At 37.4% G+C, this 22,320-nt stretch overlaps 4 protein-coding genes across 8 annotated transcripts; 3 read left to right on the top strand and 1 right to left on the bottom strand.

Moving 5' to 3' along the window:
• The first annotated feature begins 1,861 nt into the window (after positions 1 to 1,861).
• On the top strand, positions 1,862 to 5,256 carry LOC18588185 (F-box family protein). Of its 3 annotated transcripts, none has more exons than XM_007012421.3 (2): positions 1,862 to 2,179; positions 2,941 to 5,256. In XM_007012421.3, the coding sequence occupies exon 2, from the start codon at positions 2,965 to 2,967 to the stop codon at positions 4,198 to 4,200; it is 1,236 nt and encodes a 411-aa protein (XP_007012483.3). In that variant the 5' UTR covers positions 1,862 to 2,179; positions 2,941 to 2,964; the 3' UTR covers positions 4,201 to 5,256. The 3 variants fall into 3 exon arrangements, with proteins under 3 accessions (XP_007012483.3, XP_088665575.1, XP_088665574.1); XM_088809449.1 differs by lacking the exon at positions 1,862 to 2,179 and adding an exon at positions 2,356 to 2,374; XM_088809448.1 differs by lacking the exon at positions 1,862 to 2,179 and adding an exon at positions 2,640 to 2,759.
• A 499-nt stretch (positions 5,257 to 5,755) lies between these two features.
• On the top strand, positions 5,756 to 7,396 carry AIP2 (RING/U-box superfamily protein). The gene is made up of 5 exons (XM_007012420.3): positions 5,756 to 6,091; positions 6,189 to 6,405; positions 6,507 to 6,709; positions 6,797 to 7,012; positions 7,139 to 7,396. Exons 1-5 carry the CDS (start codon positions 5,921 to 5,923, stop codon positions 7,286 to 7,288), a joined length of 957 nt encoding a protein of 318 aa, XP_007012482.3. The 5' UTR covers positions 5,756 to 5,920; the 3' UTR covers positions 7,289 to 7,396.
• Positions 7,397 to 8,809: 1,413 nt separating this feature from the next.
• Positions 8,810 to 12,469, top strand: LOC18588183 (initiation factor 4F subunit (DUF1350)). Of its 3 annotated transcripts, none has more exons than XM_088810182.1 (9): positions 8,810 to 9,258; positions 9,348 to 9,551; positions 9,644 to 9,701; positions 9,906 to 9,968; positions 10,584 to 10,659; positions 10,944 to 11,029; positions 11,359 to 11,448; positions 11,536 to 11,667; positions 12,073 to 12,469. In XM_088810182.1, the coding sequence occupies exons 1-9, from the start codon at positions 8,906 to 8,908 to the stop codon at positions 12,205 to 12,207; spliced, it is 1,197 nt and encodes a 398-aa protein (XP_088666308.1). In that variant the 5' UTR covers positions 8,810 to 8,905; the 3' UTR covers positions 12,208 to 12,469. The 3 variants fall into 3 exon arrangements, with proteins under 3 accessions (XP_088666308.1, XP_088666309.1, XP_007012480.3); XM_088810183.1 differs by having other exon boundaries at positions 8,811 to 9,258; positions 9,456 to 9,551; positions 10,914 to 11,029; XM_007012418.3 differs by having other exon boundaries at positions 8,812 to 9,258; positions 10,914 to 11,029.
• Positions 12,470 to 13,288: 819 nt separating this feature from the next.
• LOC18588182 (acyl carrier protein 1, chloroplastic-like) lies at positions 13,289 to 14,440 on the bottom strand. Its single transcript, XM_007012417.3, has 4 exons — positions 14,294 to 14,440; positions 14,103 to 14,216; positions 13,847 to 13,966; positions 13,289 to 13,479 (listed from the first exon to the last, which is right to left on the bottom strand). The coding sequence occupies exons 1-4, from the start codon at positions 14,393 to 14,395 to the stop codon at positions 13,357 to 13,359; spliced, it is 459 nt and encodes a 152-aa protein (XP_007012479.2). The 5' UTR covers positions 14,396 to 14,440; the 3' UTR covers positions 13,289 to 13,356.
• Positions 14,441 to 22,320: the final 7,880 nt, after the last annotated feature.

The following is a 22,320-nucleotide window of genomic DNA, read 5'->3' as shown; positions in this document are numbered from 1 at the left end:
ATTAATCAGGCCCATGTAAGATGGCAGCCAGATCCCAGTCTATGTGACATAAGTTTTTTCCCTACGGGACTAGCACTAACTAGAAGCTCAAAAAGTTAAGATAATTAAAATTGGCATATTATCAAATATTACTCACTAATAATGCATATAATTCTTCTAACTATACTTCCATACAATATTTAATTGTCTAAATTTATATATTTTTATTTTAAATTAAATAAAATTTTATAATTAATGATTGATTAGTTATTACTATTTAAAATGTCACATATCATTTTATGTCACGCGTTGTTAACATAATATATTAACGTGTCATGATAAATAATAATGTGACGTTATAACATGATCATGTGACATTTCATCTCTTATGTCAATGTCACATGTATGAAAAATAATATATGATATTTTGGATAATGACAATTAATATCTATTTGATCTAATTTTTTTCAACTTATCTATTTCTTAAAAGTAAAAGTTAAACTAAATAGGATCTTTAGAAGTATTAATTTTTTAAAAACAAAATCTAAAATTTTTTTCAAGAAAAGCTATAGAGATGAGTTTCTCTTTTATTCTTTTAAAAATACATAAGCTTTTGAGGATAATTCTTTTTGTTTAAAAAATATCCTTTTCTATTAAATATAATCTCAACATTACCCTCTTCAAAAAGACTTATCTCTCAATCATCTTGCTCTCCTCTCCCTCTCTCTGCAGAGCACATCTCTCAAACGAAAATCGTGATTTCTTTCTCCTCTACCTTTCTCTATAAATATTGTAAAAATTACTCTCTGTAAATATCTTTTATGATAATTTTAATCAAAATTAAAAAAATTGAGGATATAAAAGTAAATCTATCAAACAATTTTAGTTTAGTTTTAAAAGTTATTTTTTTAATAACAGTTTTATAATAACTTTTAAACTAAAAAATTTTCAATCAAACAGATTTTTAGTGAACTATTAATTATAAAAATCTATTTGATAAAAATAAAAATATAACAATTTAATTAAATTAAATAAAAAATATTAAAATATTTTTAAATAATTCATGAAAATTTTTAAATATTATATCTAGTTTTTGACTTGTTTCTAGGAAAAATTTTCTTGCCGGGCTATCCTTGAAGTCCAAGAAAATGGGCTGAATTTGATGAAACCAGACTGGGTCGAGAACTGCGGGCCCGCTCATGTAAGTTGGCATCGAGATTCGAGTCTCTGTTTGAAAACACAGAGCAGAAAAAGGAAATCGTGATTAACGGCTTTTTTGTCTTTAGCTTAATGATTTATTGTTTTTTTATTTATGGGGGGGTTTTACAGGAATCGGTTCTTGCTACTGGGGCATTTTGACTTTTAATACAAAAACAAACACTGAACTGACCAAAGCCCAAAGGCCAAAGGAAAGAAACATGGGAAAGAGAGGAAAGATTCCTCAACGAGGCAGGCAAACAAGAGAAAGCAAACTAGCCAAGAAAAAAAAAAGGAGAGAAAAACTCTCTTTCTTTCTTTGCCTTTTGCTTTACAAAGGTCAGCAACCCATCTAACTGTCCAAGTTCCTCAGCCAGACCTCAACCCCCCACCCCCTTTGACATGGAAATGCCATTCCTTTTTTTGTTCTTTTACTCAACCAGGGTTACGTGTGCTTTCACTTTTTTTTTTTGATTAAAGTGCAAAAACAGCAAACAAAATCCTTGAGCTTTGTTTAGTTCACGGGACGGCCCAACCCAGAATCCAATGCACCCCTCTCTCTCTGTTACCCTATACTAAGCCTGTCTCGTAGACTTGCCAGTAGATGCGTAGAGCTAGAGTCAACTTAGTAGATTTTCTTTTGCTTTATCTTTTTTTTTCCTCTCTCTCTCCACCCGTGTGTGTGAGTGTGAGGCTTCACTTTCACTTTTGTTTTTGTATATATATAAAGCTTTGCTTTGCTTTGCTCCGCTCGCTCTTCTGTCTATACTGTCAACGCTTACAAAAAGAGCAACCCGAGGAAGTTTCCTGCCTCCCTTCCTCCTTCTGTAAAACCCTTTTACTTTGCTCTCTCTGCTGTTGCTTTCCCTTTTGTTTTGTTTTTGGGCTGTTTCAACTTGTCCCTCTTTAAATCCCCCGGAGCCCCACTCAGCTTCACTTAACGCTCTTGCACCCCGCAGTCTCTTACACTCTCAAGGCTTCCCCTTCAGCTTCCTTACACCAGGTACATTTTCCTTCTTTGATCTTTCCCTTTCTGTCTTCATCTTCTTCCATGGTCAAGCTCATTTCTGGCTTTTTTTTATCAAGCTAAAAGGTTTTCTTTTCAATTTTTCTTCATGGGTTATGTCTTAGTTTTGCTAGAATTTTTGAAAACAAATACAAAAAAAAAAAAGAGTCTGGACTCTGGTGCAAATTAATGGTATTTAACAAAAACTTTTATCATGTTTGTAGTTTCAATGTATGGCTTCCCAAATTCTTGTCCTTTTAGTTACTTTCTTGAAGAATTTACTCTGCATTCATTGAAGTGAAATTGAGTGGAGCTAACTTGTCCTCTTGTTGGCCCCCTTGAAAAAAGAAGGAAATTTCTATTGGACAATGGTTTTTATGGTCTTTTTCTTTTGTTCTAACCCAAGTGGTATGATATTGTCACTTCTTTAATAGTAGTACTATTTTCTGCTCTTCTTTACCCTACTTTTTCCAAGAAACTAAATTTTCGGTGTTAATATGAGAGAGGAGGTTAGGAAAAGGAGAGCCTCTTAGTGCTTTCTAGTCATGTGTGGACCTTTAATGCCTATGTTAGTTAGGTTGTCATTTTTTCTCTAATCTTTAATTGATGTGATATTCAAGCCTTATTTGCCTTGTTTCATATATTCTCCATGATGGGGATAGATTTGAAAATAATTGCCTTTTGATTCCTTTGTTCAATGGTATAATTGATAATGGGCTCCTATTAATGGTGTTGTTATCCTCTTGTTGTTATTGCAGGTAGTTTTCTGAAATAATCTGCCAATGGAGAATGCTAATGGCTGGACTTCAAGGCCATCTAGAAAGAGGAAGTTGCCTTGGGAAGGCAAAGATATGTTGAACTTCTCCTTGGATGAGCTCAATGAAGACCTCCTAGAAAGGGTCCTTTCATGGTTACCGACCTCAACGTTCTTTCGCCTCAGTTCAGTGTGCAAGAGATGGAAATCATTTGCAGCTTCTGAAAGTTTTAAGCTGGCATGCTCTCGGATTCCTTCACGGGAGCCTTGGTTTTTCATGGTGGATCCCAATCTTAATCAATCCGTTGTCTTTGACTCTACTGAAAAAGCTTGGAAAAAACTCAATCATCCGCCTCTCCTCTTGCGTAACTGTAACTGTGACTCCATTCCAGTTGCAGCATCTGGTGGTCTTGTCTGTTTCCGCAATATGTCCGGCGATTACCTTGTATGCAATCCTGTGACAGGATCTTGTCGCGAACTCCCTCCAGTGGATCCAGACTCTCAAGATCGATCTCTTCATGCTATTGCAATGAATGCATATTCCAACTACCATGGCTCATACAAGCTTGTCTTAGTCTCTGGTGATCTTCCAAAGCTTTCATTCAAAGTTTATAACTCAAGTGCTGATTGCTGGGAAGAAGAGATTATGTTGAGGAGAAAAGCTGATGATTGTACAGAATTCGACTCAACCGATGATGATGCTGTGTACTTCCTTAGTAATGCTGGAACTGTAGTGGCAACTAACACGCAAAGAAGCCCATCCAAGCAGTATTCATCAGTCATTACTCTTAAAGATGGTGAGGAGATTGTTTATTTCCTCAGCTCCTCAGGGACAGTTGTGGCTTGCAATCTGACCGGCGAGTATTTCTCTGAATATCCCAGACTGTTGCCCGTCTTTTCTGAGTACTCCATTGATGTGGTAGAGTGTAGAGGAGAGATGTTGGTTGTTGTGTTATCAGAATTTTTTGAAAGTGCTAGCCTTAGGGTGTGGAGGTTTGATGAGAAAACCAAGTCTTGGAATCAGATTGCAGCAATGCCTCCTCCGATGTCACACGAGTTTTATGGCAAGAAGGTGGACATAAACTGTGTTGGGGCTGGTGATCAGATATTTATCTGCTTAAGCTCTGCTGAGCTTTGCAGTTATGTTCTCTGTGATTTGGTGGCTAATGACTGGGTTGAACTACCCAAATGTTCTATGAACGGTGAAGCCCTGGAGTTCATGTCTGCCTTTTCATTCGAGCCAAGGATTGAAGCTTCTGTATGAAAAACAAGTTGTGAAGCGAGCAATGTTTAGAAGGATTGAGAATGCCGTCTGTGATTCCTCCTTTTATTCTTTTCAAATATTTTTTGCTCATTTTTCTTTGCTTCTTTTATTTTGTTTTTTCCTGTATTCTTTTGGTATTGATTTGTTTAAGCAAATTAGCCACAGATGTTGGCACAATCATATTGCTGTTATTGCAATGGAATTTGCTGGATGTATTATTGAGATAATTCTATTAGACTATTGGTTGACATATACAGAACGTATGGTCTTTTACAACAACTTTAATTAGTTTCTTGTAGCAGTTGGAATGGAACTTTTAAAACTCAAGTTGACAGAAAGATGATCACTATATCTAATCCCTTTCCCGTGTTGCAGATAAGAGAGATTCCCTGGTTTTTCCTCAAGATCATATGTGATAAGAAGAGAAAATCTTGATGTATCAAACTTAGTTTTCTCTTCTTGTAACAATGTGAAAGTATAGGAGATGCAAGTGGACTTTTTGCGGTGTAATGGCATAATAGGTATCTTTGTCTCTACTTGCATTCAGCCAACACTGTTTCATAGAAAGCCAAAATGGAATCGCGTTTCGAAGCTGCATGCATATGCGGAAAGTTGTATCAAATGTTTGATTAATCTCTTCTTCTTTGGTGACCCTCTGCAAGCAAATTGAAATTCATATTACCAGCATATAGAAGAGCAAATGAAAAGAAAGCCCTTCTGTTCTACTTCTACTTGAAACCCTTTTTCCTGTACTTCATATGGGGAACGCAGAATGGGGATTGTGGACCAGGAGGCATGCCATAAAGCATGGGCATGTCTGCACTCCAGTTCCAGCGTTTCTTTGTGAAGGTGATCATGATGTTCCTCGCATTGTCTCTTCAAGGTTCAGAGTTCTGTACAATTACTGTTACCATCTCTCTCGCTTCAGTATATCTGTATCTTTCTTGCTTGATATGATAAATTGAATTACCCGTACTCCATTTTTGTTCAGCCCTTGAGAGGTTTAGTACTCTTACAATTGTTGATAAGCATAAAAGGATCTTACCTCTTACCTGATACCTCATATCCCAGACAGTTCATTGGTTCTACAGATAATGATGGGTAGGTTTACCATTGTAGGTTGCAGCAGCTACTGCACGGAAGTGGGTTTCTGCTAACTGTTTTTACAATTGCTTTTAGTGTTACCAGAAATTGAAATAAATGTGCTACAGAGTGAAAGTTAACCATGCCATTCCTCTGATCTTCACAGTAATCAAGTATGAAGATGATAAAATCTTTTTGCCTTAATTATATAGTCATTTAGTATTTATTTTTAATCAAAGTAATTACTAATTTCTATTTACTTCCGCTTTCTTAATGATTTTTGAAAAAAAAAAACTTAAACACTAAAAAAGAACCAAATGGGGCCCTACTTGAGTCTTTACGAAACTGGGCCAGCCCTGACCCTAAAACCCATAAGCTGAGTTGCCGTAATAAAGTAGGACAGGAAGAAAGCGCGTAGAAGAGGGAGACCCGCCCATCTAAATGGATTGGACCAATTGGTTGAAGCCGTTAAAAGGCCTCAAGGGGCTCAGGCACCGTCGTTGTCCCCTCTCCAAGAAATCTGCTCATAATTAAAACACCGAAAGGATTCAAAAACGCAAAAAGATCAAAGAGGAAACGAAATTCAGAATCAGAATTCAAAGGCGTATTCAAGAATTTAGTTACGGAGTTGTAAAGAATGGAGTCTTTTTCTTCTTCTTCTTCTTCTTCAGATGCAAGCTTGAAGCAACAATTGGAGGAATTACAGAAACAGCTTGGAAAGAAACAGAGATTCGAGGACGCACTTTCCTCCATCAATTCCCTTCTTAAACTCCATTACCCTTCTGCCTCTGCCTCTCTCCGCAAATCGGTAAGCCCTTTCATTCCCCTTTATTCAGCTTCTCTTCTTTCAATTTGACCAAGCTAAGCGGAAATTTAATTTAACACGACGTCGTTTTCCTTGTTAGTTTTATTCTGCTGTTTGCCGAGTTGCAACCATTTTAAAAACTAGATACACAGCCCCTGGCTTCTGGCTTGCTGGTTTACGTCTTTTCGAGCTCTTGGAATCCCTTGTCTCTGATCCTTCTGAAAAGGGTCATTTAAGGAAATGCATTTCTCAGGCCAAGGAACACTTAAATGAAATCGAAAACCCAGTCCCATCGTCAGAATCTTCTCAAAACAGAGGTTTGTTTCCCAAAATCCTTTGCTTTTCTGTCTTTCTGAGATGTTTTAGAGGTGTTGGAAATGTTTATAAGGTTTCTGTTTTGTTTTTATTTTTCCCAAAGGTTATCTTTTTGAAGGACATCTTACTGTGGATCCTGAACCACCACAACCTCAATGGTTGGTCCAATCCAATCTCATGAACGCTTTTGCTTCTGCTGCAACTGCTGAATCTTCTCGGGGTTTGGCCGGGAACGTTAATACAGTAGAAAACGCTGCCAATGTGCTTCAAGAGCTCATTAATCACCTTGATACTGTTATACCTGAGGTATTTTTAAATCTGCTTGATGAATTTATATCGGTTTATAGGAGTATTGCGTTTTCTCATATGAATGAATTAATCATTGTTTTCAAGATATTGGAGAATGAGGGTGGTGTCCGAAAAGTCCCACCTGCTAGTAAAGAAGTTGTTGCAAAGCTTCCGGTTATTACTCTCACGGAGGAAATCCTGGCTAAGCTTGGATCTGATGCAGAATGTGCAATCTGCAAGGAGAACCTTGTTGTAGGCGATAACATGCAAGAATTGCCTTGCAAGCACACATTCCACCCTCCTTGTCTAAAGCCATGGCTGGTAATTAATGTTCCTTGGCTTTGTTTGATTAGTGGTTTATTATTACACTTATTGTTTCCACATATGGAGGATCAAAATGAGATTGTGGATTGTCTGTAACTTATATTGAATGGCTTTTTTTGACAGGATGAGCACAATTCTTGCCCAATTTGTAGATATGAGCTGCAAACAGATGACCATGACTATGAGAGCTGGAAGGAGCGGGAGAAGGAGGCTGAAGAAGAGAGAAAAGGTGCTGCAAATGCTGTTCGTGGTGGTGAATACATGTATGTGTAGATGACTGGTCTTATTAGATTTACACTCAATTTCAATGATGTTCCATTGTTGTAATTATACACGTGACTAAGTGGTGCAATAAAGATAATGATAACTTTTTTAGACATATATGGTTTGGTTTTTGCTTGTTTTTACCATGGATTCCCCGTTGCTCATATTTTGGTTCCTGTTGATGCTCTATGAATTTCCCAACAACTTAGTGGATTATACATGGTTGCACTTCTAGTGTGTAGTGTAGATGAATTGGCACCTCTTATAATCTGATACATGTCTTGCATGTTGCTTTTTGAAGCCAACAGAGGGACTGTTGTAGGTAATATTCTGTCATCTAATTAAGAGGATTAACAAAGGACTGTAACATTTTTATTTATTCACTAAAGTAAGAATCATTTTCGTTTATGGGGTTAGCTACAACTCGCTTAGCTCAAAGGAAAACACCCATTTGAAACCTGTGGAAACTTGTGTGCAGAAGACTCAAAGAAAAGGCTTTTCATTAATGACACTTTTCAGGTATTTGTCAGGAAGCCTGGGTATGCAACCTCTTCTTGCAGTTTTGAAACATTATGGTGGTTTAGGCACAAAAAGATATACCTAGAACCACTAAATCTAGGTTTTGGGTTTTCTGGCAGCTCTTATCTGTTTCGATTCCCTCCCACCTCCGGTTGAGTTTGTTATTTGTTTGGTTTTGTTTATTTTAGACACTAGTATGTGTCTGGGTAGAAATTATGTTACGGACCTTTTATGCTTCAATGGTATGATGCTATTACTTGGAAGCACCTAACCTTGAGCAGGATGTACTTGAATCTTGTTTGCCGAATCACATGGGAGTCTCTCCCCTCTCATAGCTTTTCTCGGGCGTATCGAGATGCAAGAAAATATTAATATTGACTCGCTTCAGAGGCAAAGGAATCTTTGTTCACGCTCAAATTGTTGATTCTTCTTTTTCTGAATCTTTACAAACTTTGCACAGCAACTATCACTTTGTCGACCTGTCCCAACAGCGAGGCACTTGTTTTCAATTTAATACTGAAGAACCAATTAGTCCAGCACAGTAACCAGTAACTGAAAGTATATTAGTTTCCATTATTTAAACTCTATTATTCTCTTGCATCCGAATATTTATATCATTGGTTGGTGCAGAATCTCTTGCAGGGTTCGAATTCCTCCTTCTCAATTATAAAAAAAAAAAAACTCCATTATTCTCTCCAACTCCTGCATTCTGCTTTCTTTATAAAGAGCAAAAGATATTAATACAAAAGTTGTGGTGAGAAATAACCTTTAAAGAGTACGACGGCAAGCATTAGAAATTCAAGAGTTTCACCCTATTCAGCTGAAATACTAGGAATGCTCCAAGTACTTACTAAAAGTCGGCTGAGATTTGAATTCAGAAAAGCAGCAAACCTCAAAACCCAGCCCAAATTACCAAGCCGAAAGTCGCCTCAATGGGCTAGTTCCAGCCCACGTCGATACCTGAATCGTGGCCTAATAATCAGCGTATGTTTTTTTAGTTTTCCACGTTTTGTACAGCCATTAACGAAATTTTAGTGGTTTTCCGTTCATTTCCCCGCAAACGGTTTCATCAGGTTTTCTCCCCCAACAATCATTTTACAAAGAACAATGGAGTTAGCTACCTCTTCGATCTCAGGCACGCAACTTAACTACCTTTCTGCAAAGATTCTCACAGCACCAATGTTCCACTCTTTCAAGTATCCTCAATCAACCGGTTATCTCAACTTTCACTCCCCGGTTCCCCGGCCGTTTTCCAACGGCTTCATTTGCCGAGGAAGCAGCTTCAGTTTCATTAACAACATTAACTCTCGTTCTAATTACAATAATAACATTATTAATAAGATATACACAAGGTTGGATTCTTGTTTGGTCATACCTCCATCTGGAAACAAGAAACCACGTGCAATCATCAAATTCTTGGGCGGTGCTTTCCTTGGAGCTGTCCCTGAAGTTACTTACAGGTACCCATTTTTATCATTTCCATTTTTGAAACAATTTAAAGTGCTTTGCTAATTTTGGGTTTTGGGTTTTTTTTTTCTTCCTTTGTTAGTTACTTGCTTGAGCTTTTGGCAAAGGAAGGATTTTTAATAATATCAGTGCCGTACAATGTGACATTTGATCATGAACAAGCTGCTAACCAAGTTTATGAGCGGTTCAGTGCTTGTTTGGACAACTTTCTTGCTTTTGGATTCCCAGATGCCAATCTTACTCCTGCTGATCTTGTTAACCTTCCAATTTTCTCTGTTGGTCACAGGTCAGTTTTTCTAGGTGTCTTTTTCATTTGAATGTTTGTTTAAGAATATTTAATTTTTGATGCTTAAGAATGTTTTTTAATGTTTACTGCAGTAATGGGGCTCTTCTTCAAGTACTCACCGGAAGTTATTTCTCTGAGAAGTTACCAAAGGTTTGGTTTTTCCTTTTCTATTTCTTTTCCGGCTTTTGAACTTTGCTTTGTTTTTTTTTTTTTTTTTTTGCAGTTCTTAAAGAGTTAATTATAGAAATTAGTTTGTGTAGGCAGAATTCAGAATTATGAAGGTTTATGTATTGTAATTTAGAATAAGTTGAGCAATTCCTGGAGTGTGACAAAGAATGTTATTTCTTGTGGAAGGCTAATGCCATTATCTCATACAACAACAGGCCAGCAACAGAGGCGGTGCCATACTTTGAGGAGGTAATTATCTTTATTTTATGGAGGATAAGAAATCCAAGTTTTGATTACACTTACTTGAAGGTATATGTTTGGTCTCCAAGCATAATTTGTTAATATAATTTTATTAATATTCACTATGTCAAACATTGGCCTATAATGTCTGTCTACCTGGCTTCTTATGCATATTAACCATTTCGTGCGAATAAAAAAAGGATTCAAACTTAAATTGAAGGTATATCTTGAGTATATGGTGTACTTGCACAGTTTGATTAGTTTGCTGTTTTCAGTTGTTGATTCCTTTATCAGGATTAATATAATATGAGTCCAGCTGTATTTTTTTTTAATAAATTGAAGCATAAAAGATGATTTGGCCGTTATTAATTATTATCATGTGAAAGTTATTAGCAACAATGATTAAGCATATAATGTATTGTTGATGAGGCTGGTTATCATTGACCAACTAAAATATAATTTTCCTTTGGGCCTCTTATATTTTTGCATATTAGTTGATACGTTACCATCCAGAGATGTATGATGTTGTTTGTTTGCTGCGACTCTATGATTCTGGTTATTTTGTTACCCGGGCATGTTAGTTAATTAACTTTGTGAGACTAAAATTCTGATGATACTCTGCAGTTGGGTCCTCTAGTTAGGCAGATGATGCCAATGGTAGAAGCATCTCCAGTGTATTCAATGGTTAGGAGTGCTTCAGGTGAATAACTCTTGTATCTTGTTTGGTGCCAATTAATTCAAAAGACAAACCCAACCCATGCCCTCCCTTCCCTTTCTTCTTTTTTCATATTGCAGTTGCATTGGTTTTTTTAAGGGTTCCAGCAGTCTGTCTTGATATCCTATTAATATGATTCTATACACCAACTTAGTCTTTGGTATAGATACACCTTATCCTGTTCTATAAATGGATAATATGTATTTTTTGGATGTACCTTGTCATGGCTAAAATTGCAGATGATGCATGGAAGATGTTTATTGACACAGCTGGAGCAATGATAGCAGACAGGGACCAGGAAGCCCTAGTCTCATTCACCAAATTTGTTGATCAATTGCCCTTGGTTTTTGGTCAGGTATATAAAGCTGTCAGTTATAACATTAGCTGGGATAATTCACGGAGTAGTGTAGCTAAGTCCACTGCATCTGAATCGGTTCTTTCTTATCTCTGCCATGTAGTATTAGGTTATTGAATTTAGACTATTCTGGTGGATGAGACTAAAATCCTATTTGAGCAGTATAAATGTATGTGCAAGGCGGCATAAATGTTAAGGAGAATAATGGCGGCTCAGTAGTTTGAATAGACCAATTTTCTTATCTCATGCTTCTTTGATGTTAATGAGACTACCCTAAACTCATGAACTCCAGTTTTTTTGGTTTAACATTGTAAATCTGTTTCTTGTAGGTCACGGAAGGGATAGCAGAGTTCAAGCCAACACCTTCAGAGAACCGTGAACGTTGTAAGAACAAGTACAACATCCAACACACACTACTGGTTTGTAGTATGGGCTCTCTACTTCACTAATTAGATAATGTGAGAGGCTTTTGTGTTTATTCTGGTGAATCTCCTCTTCTTTCATAGGTGAAGTTCAACTTTGATGCAATTGATGAAACTGATCTCCTTGAAGAGACGTTGAAGCCTCGTGTGGAGTCTATTGGTGGGACGCTGGAAAAGGTCCAATTAAGTGGTAATCATATAACACCATGTGCACAGGTATTACATGCAAACTTCATCTGTCTCTCTACCTCCCCTCTGTCCCTCTGTCTCTATATACACATTTGGCTGCATGGAGAGGACTGGAATACATTCTGAATTTTGGGTTGCCATGTTCAAGCTGATAGATGTCTTGATCTTAGATGTTGTTGATTCAATATTAGTGGCTGAGAATTTCTTGCACGGAAACTTTGTGATTGGGCAGCACTTTCCAATTTTCATAAAGAAGAATATGAAGGAAAAAGATTTGATTTTTGTCTTTTAGAACCTTCCCAAACTTTCTTAACAGAAAAGAGTACACGGGCTCTTTTTCTCTTAACATCAAATGTTTCTGGGCTAGAACTTCCTCTGAATTATTGATGATCATGAATATGTAACAGAATTTAATTTACTTTGGCTGATCAGGAACCAAAATGGCAAGTGGGCTATGTGTACACTCCAGCAGATGCTATCGCTCAGGGACTTAAGACCCTTTCATTGAATGACACTAGAGTGCTCTCCAGAACAATTAGTGATTGGTTCAGACTTTTCGAAGACTAACTGCCAGAGTTCAATAGACAGTTGATTCTCTTTAGGAACAGTTTATTGAAAAGAGAATGACAGTATAGAGTTATAAGGAATTAAAAATTAGACGCTTCTCTTTGTGTAGCTCAAGCTCGATGGGCTTTCATAAGTACCAAAAAAGAAAACAGAGGAATTAAAATTCAGACTAGACCTAAATCATATAAAAATATAAAATGGCTCTTAAGTGGTGTTGTCACAGTGAATTCAGTTGTATAGCTCGTGTAAATGTTGTTTGTAAGTTTGTGTACTCATGCATGGTGAGTTCTTTCTTTTTGCTTGGTTATCAACGTCATAACAGCTACTTTTCTGGACTTTGCAAAGATGAGTTTCAAAATGTCCATCAATCCTTTCAACAAACTCGGTTTCTTCATTACTTGGACAATATGCATAAGTTGAAGATTTCTCGTTAATTGGTATTTCTGCAAACTTTTTCTGGTGTGGTTCTTCCAAGACTGGTTCTATATGCTCTGCTAAATGACAGATGCCTTCTTATCAAATAAATTTAGCCATATTTTGCCTGCTGGCTTTGACCAGTGTGTATTTTTGCAAGGGAAATTGCCTTACCCACGAATTACAGCCCTTTGAGTAATACACACTTACTACACCTAGGTGGATTGCAAAACCTTCCAAGTTTTACGTGGTAGGCTAAATCCTTCTTTCTTACAGGTATTTTTTAAGGGGTGACGGGAGTGGTAAACAATCTTCAAATGGGATGAACTTGGTGAACTGATTCTTGTTTGATTTCAGTTGTTAAGAGTTAATATCCGCCAGGTGTAGATCCACGTAATATATCTAGATTCCCGCTGGCCGCTGGAGGAGTTGCTGTAAGTTGCATCTCTAAAAACAAAGCTCAAGTTGATTCATGATTTTATTCGTTTTCTTGCTTGCACGGGACGGAAAGAACAAAGAGACAAGCGACAGGCTACAATTTAAGACCACCTCGCAACAAAAATTGCCCTCTTGGTTAATAAGGACAGGGAGAAATGGAAGTAGACGGATAAAGAAGTGCCACCTCGCAGAAAATTTTGATCAGTACTGTAATTTCAGTTTGGTGGCATTTATGAAATAACTAATACAAAGTAAGCTTTCGTAATTCTGTAACGCAAGCGATGTGCTCTAAGTGGCCTATGCAGCAGGCTTCACTTTCTCAATCAAGTCTGCAGCGTCTTGGACTGTTGCAATGTTCTCGGCTCCACCTTCTCCAATTGAAACTCCGAATTGTTCCTCCAAGGCCATCAATATCTCCACCTGAATTGATCAATACAACATTGTATCAGATAGATTTAGTTTTCTGATACAATATTAATGTTGTAATTTCTAAGAGTAGAACAAAGGTTATTATCCATTTATGAGATCCTTTTTTCCCCCTAATTTTGTCAAAGAGAGAGTAGTATTTTAAAGATTTTTTTTTTTTTTTTGCATTCGAGTATTTAGTTTATTGGTTGGTGTATAATTCTCTGCTTAGAGAATAGGATTCAAATCTCACTTCTCTTAATTAAAAAAAAATCTGAAAAATCCTCTTTGTGAAGGAAAAGACCAGGATATGCACACGATGTAAGAAACAGAAAAGAGGTTGTAAAAAAAACAAATTTGCATTTGTTTTGAAGAGATGTACCGTGTCAAGGGAATCAGCACCCAGGTCAGCAAACTTGGTTTCAGGTGTCACCGTGCTCACATCAATTGACAATTGCTTAGCAATGGTGTTTTGGACGGTTTTCAATGTCTCAGGTTGAGCCTGGCCAAACCCAATGTATCGCGATAATGAGCTTGAATGACAGATTTCATTCCAAAAAAAAAAAAAACAGAAGAAAGAGATCCGATGCTTTAATTATTAGTCAGAAAACAAAAAGATAGAGAGTTAAATTCCCTACAAGAGAGCATGAAATTGCAGTCTTGAAGCAGCTGGACCGAGTAGAAAACTTGTTTATCTCCTTTGAGAATTGAATCTTGGGAATAAGCTTTAACCCATTAAATACAGGACCTCCCTGCAATATAAATTAGGCTCAGTCCTCGTCTTAATTATATTCACATTGCACCGATCGATAGCGGGGTAATCACTTACAATGGTAGTGAAACTTTTGTGCTGAGAAATAGATCCCCGGGCTCGGGGAATTGTAGCAAGTGTGGCCAATGCACATGCTGAGGTTGAAGCAAAGGCAGCCATTTGAATCTAGATTAACGATTGGAATAGGAAATGATATATCGTTTTTGCCAAGATTAAAGGAAGTGAATTTGATGAAGAAACTCAAACAAAGTTGTTCAAATAAATAGCGAACTTCTACGGACAAGGTCAGAAGCTGGCCAGGGAGTTACATGAAGAGGTGATGATGATTCCAATGTTTGATTTTGTTTTAGGGTCTTGGAATTGGGCGGCCACTTCCAAGCATGTACAATGTCCGCTTGTGGCACGGCAGCTCCAAAGTGGTTTGGGCTCACCGTTATTTTTTCTCTGCTCCTAAATTGCAAAAGCCGCAATTTTATATATTATCTCAGGACATCGTCGGTTACGAAAAGCTTACAGGAAATACGCCATGAGGTAAGATATAGAAGCCTCAGCAGTCATGCTCTAGCCTAGCACAGCATTTTCATAGGCATAAATAGACAACAAACAGGTCTGTTTGCAACTAGATTTTCTTCTGCAGCGGCAGCTGCAGGAATTTGGTGCCTCAAGTCCAAGTACGATAACATTTGACCTGTTGAATGGTCATCTAGGTACATGTGATTTTATGTAGAGAAAACATGAATACGGAGAGATGGATGGTTTTCAAGCAAAGACTGCTAGCTAGCTCTTGGGAGAAGCCCTCCTTTTCTTTGGCAATTGAAATCACTTTTACAGTTTTACTATGATTACTTTCTAGCTAGCTCTTGTGAGAAGCCCTCCCTCCTTTTCTTTAGCAATTGAAAGCACTTTTACAGTTCTACTATGGTTAATTTCACCGTTTATATATGCTTAAAACATAATGGTAGGTCTACGATCTATGGCTACCTTATCCCTTTCCCCTTAAGACTTTTGGTCCAAATTTGCCACACCAAGGAACTATTTAAACCATGTACACGCCTGCTCCGTGGCATTTTCTCTATGGTAAATATATGTAGCAGCAAAGTTGAAGTCGCAGCCTTCACCAAAGATCGAGTGGAAGAAAGGATTGGCAGAAAATTCCACAGTGCTAGCTGTAGAATGTATTCCCATGGATAGGCCATTGCTTCTTTGAGTGCATGCATGCGGCTGCTGTCTGATATTTTCTTTTCTGCATGCATGTCACCTTATCATGTGCTTGCATTGAAAGTGGAATAAAAATTTACATATGGTAAAGTTTTTTTTATTAATCCTAAAATATAAGATGTTTTGGGAAATAACCTTTCAAATAATTTTAATTGTTTTAAGTCAAGAGAAGAGATTTTGGGACAAAAATATCTTTAATGAGATATCTTCATTGACGTGCACTTTCATACATGCACATATTGGGAAAAATAAATCTGCACAGAATTTGTTCCCTCTAATTTTGTGCAAAACATGCATTTTTTTTTCCCGAAAAAGCTTGTGCAAAACAAAATCATGTTATAGGAGATGGTTTTTCAGATATTTCAGACATGACGTTCAAGTAGTACGAGAAGGGTGATATTAAATTGAACGAGGAACCGATCGTGATAAATCCAAAGCTTCGAGAATGATGTGAGATCAATAATCCCTGATACGGTGGTGAATCAAAAGGAGGAAGATGTGAATCGAAAGCACGAAATGGTCATGCTACAGCAGGTCATATGTGACACGATTGTGTCACGGTAGGTTTTAGAATTTGTGAAACGCCATGGTGGGAATGTGTGACAAACATAGTGGGAATGTATGACATGGCATAGTGGGAATGTATGACACATCATGGTGAGAATATGTGATAAGGTTGTGACACGACAGGGTTTAGAGTTTGTGACATGCCATGGAGGAAATATTTGACACGACAGAGTGAGAATATGTGACACGACTTGGAAGGAATATGTGAGAAGACATGGTGAGAATATATGACACGCTAGTGTAAGAATGTGACATGACATGGTATGAATATGTGACATGCCATAGTAAGAATATGTGAGATGGCATGGTGAGCATATGTGACACGGCTATAACATGGTAGGGTTTAGAGTTTGTGACACGTCATGGAGGGAATCTATGACACGGCAGGGTGAGAATGTATGAGACGGCACGATGAGAATATGTGACACGGTTGTGACAAGCCATAATGGGAATGTGTGACATGATATGGTAAGAATCTATGACACAACATGTTGACATCGTGTGACATGGCATGGTGAGAATCTGTGACACGCCATGGTGAGCATATTTGTGACATGCCATGGTTTGAATATGTGACACACCATAGTTTGAAATAGGAAAAAAATGTAGACAAATAATAAGGAAACACTTGGAACTTCCACTGAATGAATATTATAAGGCCATTGCATTTTATTATATATTTTTCAGAATTCGTAAACGTCTATGTGAAGGAACTAAGAAAGTTTGATTCATTCCTCATTCCTAAAGGGACTAGAATATTCGACTTTGTTCTTTGCAAGCCTAACGACATCACAGCAACAATGTCAGTTATCAGCGAAGAGGTCAGTCAGTCTCAAATTAAAACTTTCTTTTGTTAGTTCATTTTTGTTTGGGTTGCTGTGATATGTTTATGTTTTTGCATTTGTTATGTTTTAACTATTTTCTTCCTGGTTTTATGATTTTTTTTGTAAATTATGGAGAGAGAGAACTATAACATTTTTTTTTATGACATGGTTTATGGTCGTACCAAAGTTTTGAAAGGGGTCTGCATTTGCATATCGTGTAACACAAACTACAACATTTGATCTGACCTGTAGTGGGTTAACTAGTTTTTGGGATTTTTAACTTATTTTCTGAGGTTTTAAGTGTGTCACCACATTGGGTAATTTAGGGCAGTTCGTGTAATGAGTCAGTAATTATAGTGATTGGCATGTCATAACATGGCATGGTTAGCGTGTCACCACATTGGGTATTTTAGGGCAATTCCTGTAACGAGACAACAATTATTGTGATTAGCGTGTCACGACATGGCTTAACGTTGTCGTTTAACAACATTTGACTTGGTATGCTTAGCGTGTAACAACATTTTACTTGGTATGCATAGTGTGCAATAACATTTATTTCTTTCTTCAGTATATCATGTTGCACATTATGGGTTAACTCACAAGTGCATGTGTGCCATGTTTTACAAATGCAGTTAAGACAGTATGATGATCTTGACAGTTTGCTTGTTGTGTTAAGGGAGAAGTGGGAGTTCAAGGTCTCTATTAACACCTACTGTAAGTGGTTGCAATTGCATTACATCAATAAGACTCTACAAGAGAAAAGGGAGTACGATATAGTCAAGCGTACGTGCTTCGGATTACTACTAGACATATATCCACAAGGCTACTTTTGCATTGGTCTCCTGCAGAACATCGTGATTCGTCGAATCACTGAGATAGAGTCAATGGACCATGAGTTATGGTTTGCCATTGGCAAGAACAAGGCGCGTATATCAAAACAGGAGTTCTGCCTTATCACCGGACTTAAGTTTAGCAAATGCCCAATGTATTCACATGATTGTATAAGGTTGTCCTCGATGAAATTCATGCGAGATATTGGAATGGGCAGCAGAGCGTTAAGCTACCGACGTTGCTTGATATGTTTCGAAGAGGCAATTTTCAACGACTAGGAGACTCGACCAAGATGGAGCTTATATTGATCGCAAATAACATTTTATTTGGTCAAGACTACCGTAGACAGATGACGCCTTGGCTCTTGTCATTGGTGGAGGACATCGACGCTTGGAATGTATTTTCCTGAGGTCACTATGTTTGAAGGCTGACCAAAGACTACCTATTGAAGGGGTTCGAAGTGCCTACCTTAAACTTGCAGAAGGATAATCGTTTATGCTACAACATTTATGTATTCGCATGGGTGATATAAATTGTCACAGAACATTTTTTAGTTTCCTTTTGACATAATAATTTATGGTTGCACTCTTTTATCATTTGTGATTCAATAATGGTTATATTTGACTTGCAGTTTTGGGCATAGAGGTGATTCCTGCCTTTCAAAAAATAGTTGTCCATTCCACTCCGAAGGACAACGTCTACCCATGTATGTGCAAATGGCAATGCAATTAGAAGTCAAAAGACTTCTACAAAGCGATTGAGAAGTTGGAGTCATCTCAACATGTGAGTGAATAGCTACCAATTTGTGCTGTGAATTTGTATAATAATTATCATAAAATTTAATCAAAATACCTATTTTTCAGTTATGGGCATTTGAAACCTTGGAGTCCACCTCGAATGAGGCCACACAAAAGTATTTGGTGGACATCGATGTCCTTTTATTTGAGGGGCACCAGTACGTGCCAATAGGGCACATGGAGGATCGAACAGACCGAGGTTTAGGTGTAAGGGAAAAGAGGAAAAACCTGAAGACTAGTGCATCGTCATTTATAGAGACGATAAGTTGTAGTGCCTTGAGTTGATAGAGGAAGGGGACGACCTAGGCAATGTTAATGAATAGCCGGTAAAGACAGTTTTAACGATTTGTGTTCAACAATTCCATATGTGATTATCGAATAACACAGTAATATCTGTATTTACAGTTGACCCATGCGACGACAGCTCCTCAACCACTTAAAGGTTCTGTTCAGACGCACAGTGCTAACGAGCTGTCGATAAGAATGGTTCTAACAGTTTGTGTTCAATATTTTCACAAATGTTTATCGAATAATACAGTAATTTCTGTTATTGCAGTTGATAGAGGCGATGATAGCTCCTCAACCACTGATCGGTCTTGCTCAACTGCATAATACTAACGAGTCACCGGTAAGAACGATTCTAACGATTTGTGTTCAACATTTTCACATATGTTTATTGAATAACACAGTAATTTTTGTTATTGAAATTGACGGAGGCAATGACAACTCATCAACCATCGACCGATCCTACTCATTCACATGGTGCTAACGAGCTGTCGATAAGGATATTAAAGTTCTAACAGTTTATATTCAATAATTCCATATATGATTATTGAATAACATAGTAATATATGTTATTACAGTTGACCCATTCGACAAAAGTCAATGACGGTGTAGTCACTAAACGTCAGCTGTGACGGATCATGCGTAAGCATAAAAAAGACATATGAGAGCTGAAAGCTTCAATTCAGTCATTGATTTTCGCAATGCAAACATTTGAGGACTGTATTGTTGGTCAGATTCTAAACTACCTAAAATCACAAGTACATTATTCTATTTTCGCTCTCATATTGGTAGTTTACGTTTAGCGAGTGTAGCTCTATTTTTTATTCTCGGTTTATGGTTTATGGTTTTTTATGAGTTAACAGATTTTTTCTTTTGTCTCGTTCTGTAGGGCGGTGCTTCATCTCACTGTGATGGTGAGCACCACGATGATGCTGATGATGGGCAGCATGATGAACCTGGTGTTCACATTCACTATGACGTTGTTGGTGCTGACAGAGCAAATGCAACTCATGTCGATGACGTTCTCGATGATGCTGTGGTAGGGGATGTGACCCTTCAATCAGTTGATGCTGAAAGAGACTATGTTCCTCAGGCCGATGCAGTTGTTGGTATATCTGCGAGAGGGGAAGGGGACCTTCACTCAGTTGAGGCTGAAAGAGACCATGTTCTTCAGGCCGATGTAGTAGTCGAGGCAACTGTAAGAGCGGATAAGGAGACTATGTTCCTCAGGCTGATGCAGTTGTTGATATATCTGCGAGAGAGGAAGGGGACCTTCACTTAGTTGAGGCTGAAAGAGACCATGTTCTTCAGGTTGATGTAGTAGTCGAGGCAACTGTAAGAGGGGATAGGACCTTTGCATTAGTTCATGTTGAAAGGGACTATGTTCCTTAGAGCACTTCTAAAGGCAATGACACGTGGTAATTTATTTTTCAGAAGATGCACTTACTGAGGTTTGAACCCAAGACTTCTAACAAATAAACCAATGTCTTGACCCTCACACCTAAACTCTTACATTTAATAATGCCTTACTTGAATTTCTTTTCTACATTTCTTCTTTCTTTTTCTTTCTTATTTTTGTTTTTCTTTTCCTAAAACTATGTTGTTTTGGAACTTTTTTATACTTTCAAAAATCATAACCATAAAAACCCTTTGGAACCTTCTTCTTAAAACGACGTAGTTTTATGGAGAGAATGAAAAAAATAAGAAAGAGAAAAAGGGTCCAAAACGACGTAGTTTTCTGAAAAGAATGTTATTTGTTATTGTTGCTCGAAATTTGAGTATGATGAGATCATTTTTTTATACGATATCTTTCCATGACGTATTTATCTAAAATTAATTATAAAACTTGTTAAAAATTATACTTATCGACATCAATTAAATAATATATGATATTACATAGCAAATTATTAGGTTCAGTAACAAATAATATGATAATTTTTTATTCACTGATCAAAACTATATACAAAATTCAAATAATTAAATAATATATCTATAAAAAAATAAAAAAAATAAAGACTCATAATATATTTATACCACTCTTTCCAAAGTGGGTCCGCCCATGGATATAATGACAACATTTTTTCTTAGTTCATTATTAACTAACAAACATAAAATATGAATGAATGTAAGAATTGCAAAAGGAAATTGCAAGAAAGGTAGTGCACATGGGTCACACATTTAGTTAGGTCGACAAATTGTCTTCATCTACAAGACACCGTACGTTTTCAAACATTGTTTTTCGTATTGGACAAGTGTTGAGTGTGTGATCAATTTGTCTGCAAGTTGAACACGTTTTTGGTCTTCACACTCGTGGAGGCACCGATTGACTTGAAGATGATGCCGAATTTGTGGATGGAACTGCAAATGGGGATGGGTAATTCTATTTATTATGCCTGTACCTCTTGCATTGCAAACATCTCCGTGCTCGGCTGCCTTCACCAGCCGATGGAATCTTTTTCCTCCAAGGTCTTGCCGCTTGGCCTCACCAAGGTGGTGGTAAAACGACAATTTGTTTCACATGACTAGATGCCCTACCGGGTGAATGGACCATGCATAACTCTCCACCAAAACGGTTGTCTTGTAGTAATCAGTGCAGAATTCAACGGCTTCACATTTGCATTTATTGAAAAATACAATGAACTCAATGTTCAAGCACAATGTAAATGCTATGTTAATTAGGGTTCAAATAAGAAATAAAGATATCCTAACCTTATTGCCGCAATGGCATGGCTGTATGACAGTAAATCTGTTTAAAACTCATAACATGAACACGTCTTCCTAGACAAGTTTACAAGTTCGTTCATCTTCCCGTTTTTAACTTTGAACTCCACTCGATTGATAGGTTTAACTACAAAGTGATATGCATCATTAAACTGTTTGCTTAACTACCTAACAACCCAAAGGCTAAGGGGCATGGTCACCTTGATAGCCTCTTCAAACTGATCATGGAACTAATGTTGGAACATGTCGTTGATGAACTCAATCAAAATAGTGATTGGTATTTGTCTTGCATGTTTTAAGCATGAGTTAACACATTTTGCAATGTTGGATGTTATGAGTTGGTATCACCTTGTCGGTGAAAATGCATGTGCCCATCTCTCAGGGCCTATTCTCATAAGGTCAGAGTGGGTTTCGCGTGAATCTGTTTGAGCGGGTTTATATGTCTGTTGAAATTGAAAACCTTAGAGCAATCTCTAACAAGAGTGAAAATCATAGAAGCATTATCGTGTTTGAACTTGTTTTAAAGTTTTTCTTCAAGTGGTAATTGCATAAAACATGGTGCGCTTCTGGGAATGCATTTTAGGTTGCTTTCTTAATGTCGAGATGCTGATCAGAAATGAACATAGTGTTTTTAGGACAGCCAGCTACATCAGGCAACTTGCTAAGAAACCACATCCATGAGTTTTCGTCCTCAACATGGCCTATTCCAAATGCAATTAGATATATGTACTCGTTCGCATCTTTGCACACAGCAATAAACAGAACACCCTTGAACTTGTTTTTCAAATGTGTCGCATCAATTGCAACCGTAGGACGCATTACATCCCTAAACCACCGGATA

The sequence above is a fragment of the Theobroma cacao genome, chromosome 9 (genome assembly GCF_053813885.1).
Source record: "Theobroma cacao isolate CCN51 chromosome 9, ASM5381388v1, whole genome shotgun sequence".
NCBI lineage: Eukaryota > Viridiplantae > Streptophyta > Magnoliopsida > Malvales > Malvaceae > Theobroma > Theobroma cacao.
The sequence above is the reverse complement of the archived record's forward strand: the minus strand, read 5'-3'. Positions and strand labels throughout refer to the sequence as shown.